Raw genomic sequence first — 4542 nt, forward strand, 5'->3', positions numbered from 1 at the left:
CCCCCGGGGTCCCCTTGGGGCCAGCTGCCAAGCCGGGGGGGGGGGGGATGTGGGAGCCCCCCAGCACGCTCCCCAGCAGACCTGGAAATGAACTGGAAGTATTTCCGGTCCACTTCCAGGTTCTCCGCCAAGCATGCAGGGGGCCCCCCTGCACTCCTGTGGGACGCTCCATCTGCCCCAGCATTACAGCATTCAAGACCCACACCTGGTACCTGGAGGTATGTAGAAAAAACATTTAAAGCTGTGTCTATGGCTGAATTCAGATTCAGCCAAATCTTCAGATTCAGATTCAGCCGAATTGAACCAGGGACAGTGATCTGAATCAACAAACGAATCACTGTCCCCAAATTGGGCCAAATCCGAATCTGAATTGAATAGGGTCCATTTTGCATACCCCAGTAGGTATGTGACAGCAGGAGCCATACGCGCCCCCTAAATACCCTGAGACCCCTAGCCAATGCAGAATGGGCTGAGCAAAAAGCCCCAGGGAGAGGGGAAAACTTACCTTTAGGGCAGGGAGAGCAGGAGCTGCATCTGCACGCACTGCCACGGTTTAAAAGCTCACCATCAATCAATCTTGGCAATGCTCAGCTGATGACGTCAGCCACAGGCGCCGCCGCGGGCAATTTAAAAGACACTCAGAGTGCCAGCAGAGAGAGGGAGGGAACTGCTTCCAAGCCAACTAAGGCTGGAGCAGAGATGGTTTACAGGCACCAAGGCAGAGTGGTGCTCAGGCCACAACAGCCCTGTTAGTAAGGGGCAGAGAGGCTCTGGCAGGCAGAGGCTGAGAAATAGAGCCTCAGCATAGAGAAAGGGGCAGCTCCCATAGAAGCGAAGAGAATTAACTAAATCCTAATGGGGATGTTGGGTCCTGAATAGATAACTCCTCCACAGTGGCGGCTTCCTTGTTTGTTTGTTTTTTTCCTATTCTTGATTTTTATTCTGAGAGGCCACAAGAGCCAAGGGACAAGTGGGCCCTTATCCAAGGCCCACTGCAGGGAGAAGCTCCTTGAGGACAAGGTAGACAGTTTTGAGAGGGTCAGGAAAATAGTGTCAGACCCAGTCAGCATTTCCTTGAGGAAGCAGAAGTTAAGACATAAATTACCAAAGATCTAAACCGGACAAGGCTGAGGTGCCACAACCAATGGCACCAGTTGGTGTGTGGATGGGGTGTAAAGGAGGTGGAGTCCAAACATCAACCGTTCCAAACACTGTGAGTACCCTAAGCTGGGACTTCCGTATATACACTGCTGACCCCCTCCTTTGAATTATATTCCATCAAAGTCATGGCAGGAGAGTTGAGGGGAGTGGAACCTGCTTTGGGTACTCTAAATATCATTCATTGGGTAAGCAAGAGCATTACAAGGTAACAGACATGTATACATTTTAAATATTTCTTACTCTTAGAATATTTCTTACTCTTAGAATTCAAAAACACCTTGATGTGTAGCTATGTTTTGTCGTACTCTTCTGTATGTGATGATTTTCATATACTAATAAGTAAGAACACTTTGCAGAACTGCATTTTAGTGTTCTATTGAAATGTGGTTAAACAACCCAAATGGGCAATCACTATGTTCCCAGCTGTACGTTACCTACCATAAGGGCTGTATATACATGTTACTTAACTGGAATTCTGGTTAGACCTTTAATATCTAGTAGTTCATTCAATATGCAGATGAACTATTGACTACAGAGAAAATAAGCCTTAGTTTTGTCTCCTTAGAGAGATGACATTCTGTTTCCAATGGCAATTAGAATTACTGATATTGGTGCCTTGGTATTGCATGCAATAACATTAGTTTACCAGAACAACATTTTTTATTTGTAGCCTCAAGGGAAAAATAGAATGTTTTAGGTATTATTCGGTCCGTAAATAATAATAATAATGAATTATGTATACCAGATTCATTACCTTCTGCATCAGGATCTCCAAATGGGTTTAATTCTGCTGCATCAGGATCTCCAAATGGATCTGAACTGGAATTGGCCAAGTCTTGCTCCTCCTCATCCAAAAAATTAAGTTTGTTGATAAGCTCTGGAAATAAATGGAAATGTTTCAATATGGCCAAAGCCAGGCTTGGATACAAAAAGTGTTCACTAAGCACATTTTAAGTTAAAAAAAAACCACACAAATGATCCCTGGGAGAAATGAACTGAGGCCCATTACCAACTGTAGAACTTAAATGAATGTATTTTGTAGCACACCAACATTTGCAACCAGAAGAAATAAACAGAATGAAAGATATTCGCAGAATTGTTTAGAATGTAGTACTGACCTGCTACACTGCAGCACAAGACCTCTGGATCTGATTCAATAAATAAATATTGTAATATATCTAGAAAGCTATATACAGCAGCTTGATTTCAGAATATGCTTTATTCATGTATCTTTTTCACTGCCAATAAGAAATTCTCGTATTTCTATTTAACATCAGTGTTAAAGTCAAGGACAGAACATTTTATCAAGTTATAATAGGTAAGCATCATTCACTGCACAAATAATATTTTAATTATATGGTTTTTACTTCCTGTTCACACTCATTTGACACTGCAGTGGCTGAAGAGAGAGCCTCTCTGTCGTGTTGTTACCTGTTGGATGCACTACAAATTACTGAAATTCACATTGGCTAGAAAGTACAAAGATAAAACTGACAGCTGAATACAAGCAGAAGTCAAAAGGTAACAGGTCACAGTAAATACAGACAATCAGAAACAGAAAGAAAGGAGGAAAGCTCATAGACCTTCAGAGGAACTGGCTGATTTAGCTGAAGGCATATTTGCTTGCTTTATGCAGTCATCTTGATCTTCATCTAAGCTGCTCAGAGCATTCAACTGGTTTACAATTTCTGTAAACAGAAGCCAGTCAAGACAAATGTAATGTAAGGTCATTTAATGAAAAAGAAGTGGAAAGCATGCTGTTACTACAGAAAGAGAAAAAAAGGGAAAGAGAGAGAGAACACATTGTTAATTAAAAGAATACACTGACAGCGAGTCATTACAGTGATATATAATACACTTAGGCAGCTGCATAGAAGACTTCTGCGCTATTTCAACAAGAAGGAACACAGTCATGTATATACGGAAAAAAGCCGATGTGTGCCTCTGTTAGCAGTGTCAATGTTACAATCTTTCCTGAAGATGAATGCACACAGTACTGCAATAACTAGGTATGTGAGGTATCATTTTACATAAACAGTTTTCCTATTTGTAAGTAAAGCTTGAATTTAAAAGCATAAAGTTAGCTTAATACACAAAATCACTGAGGAGACCATAATGTTAGACATGTATATATTGATTATGCTGAATTTAGAGCCAATCTCCATGAATTTTACAGCTAAGACAGATCCAGTTATATAACAATTTTAAATAAAATGGTCCCTAACATGCTTCTAAATAAAGCATATTGCAACAGGGCCAGATTCTACCGTTCTTACTGTCAGTGAGCAAAGTCCTACTTTTTGGATAGATCCCATCCACGGGGAATAGCTCAAAATGAACATTCTGAATCATAAGGCTCATTCTGACTTAAAATAATCCTGGCATGGCTACTTTTAGGCTTGCTTAAAATGATGCATTCTACAGTTGAAAGAAATTAAGAAATGATAAAAAAAAAACAGGGAAAATTAATTGCTATTCATTAACCAACAATTTACAATGAAACAGAAACTGAAAAATACTCAAGACTATTGTGGAAGGATCAGCCAGAAAAGCTGCAGTTAAAGCAAGGATTCAATCACTTTGTTACACATGAAATGATGGCACATCCTCCTTAAAATACAACACTTACTTAGCCTGGGAGTGACACCCAGGGTAAACAGGAAGAAATCTAAGGTGTCTTTAAAAATCATTTTAATCCAACAGAGAATTGGAAACACTATTATATATTAAGCAGGACTATATGGCTCTTAACCAGGGCACACTGCTGAATGAAGACACAGCAGGACAGACTTAACTGACAAGGCTGCAGTCTTATATACATAACATCTGAGGCAGTTACGTGGGTCCAGTATGAAGTTACAGGTCTCCAACCTTGTAATACATAACTCAAGGTAGACCCTCATTAGCCCACCTATGGGATTCAGCTCAATCTTTTTAAACTCTGCCTTCTCTCTTCCCCCTAAGCAAGGTGCCAGGGGATCAGTCAGAAAATACTTAAGACTTCTCTTTGACCAGAGGTCTGCTTGAGTCTCCTTTAATTTTGAACGCTGTCTTTCTGTGGCTAGTGTCATCTCCAGCTAGTTTTGACTGAACGACTATGTAACCATATACAACTGGTTTGTCTGTGTGTAGCCTTCAGCTGGTGCCCAGAGCAACACTTGTACTTATACCTCTGGAGAAGGGGTGGACAATTATTTCAGTTGGCAGGCCACTTAAGTTTTGGTGAGCTGTTGTAGGCTGCACACATAAAATATTTCAGAAAATATCATTTTAACAAAATTATAGATGAAAAACAAATGATATACTAAAGATCAAACATCAACCATAACATATTTTATTGCAAAATATATTTTTGTCCTGTTTTACGAGGTTTTTTGAGTA

General features: G+C 40.4%; 1 protein-coding gene across 10 annotated transcripts in view; it reads right to left on the minus strand.

Annotated features, from left to right (window-relative positions):
• The window catches only part of EHBP1 (EH domain binding protein 1), a 452470-nt gene that overhangs the window by 220333 nt on the left and 227595 nt on the right, over window positions 1-4542 (minus strand). For 7 of the 10 annotated variants that reach the window (XM_019516605.1, XM_019516610.1, XM_019516609.1 and 4 more), the window contains exons 7-8: window positions 2745-2849; window positions 1916-2038 (exon numbers count right to left, since the gene is read on the minus strand). In XM_019516605.1, the coding sequence (XP_019372150.1) occupies window positions 1916-2038; window positions 2745-2849 (228 nt within the window). The remainder of the gene's footprint in view (window positions 1-1915; window positions 2039-2744; window positions 2850-4542) is intronic. The other 3 variants (XM_019516608.1, XM_019516607.1, XM_019516611.1) reach the window with 1 other exon arrangement.

Source organism: Gavialis gangeticus, unplaced genomic scaffold, assembly GCF_001723915.1.
Source record: "Gavialis gangeticus isolate Ggan-Ray unplaced genomic scaffold, GavGan_comp1, whole genome shotgun sequence".
Taxonomy (NCBI): Eukaryota; Metazoa; Chordata; order Crocodylia; family Gavialidae; genus Gavialis; species Gavialis gangeticus.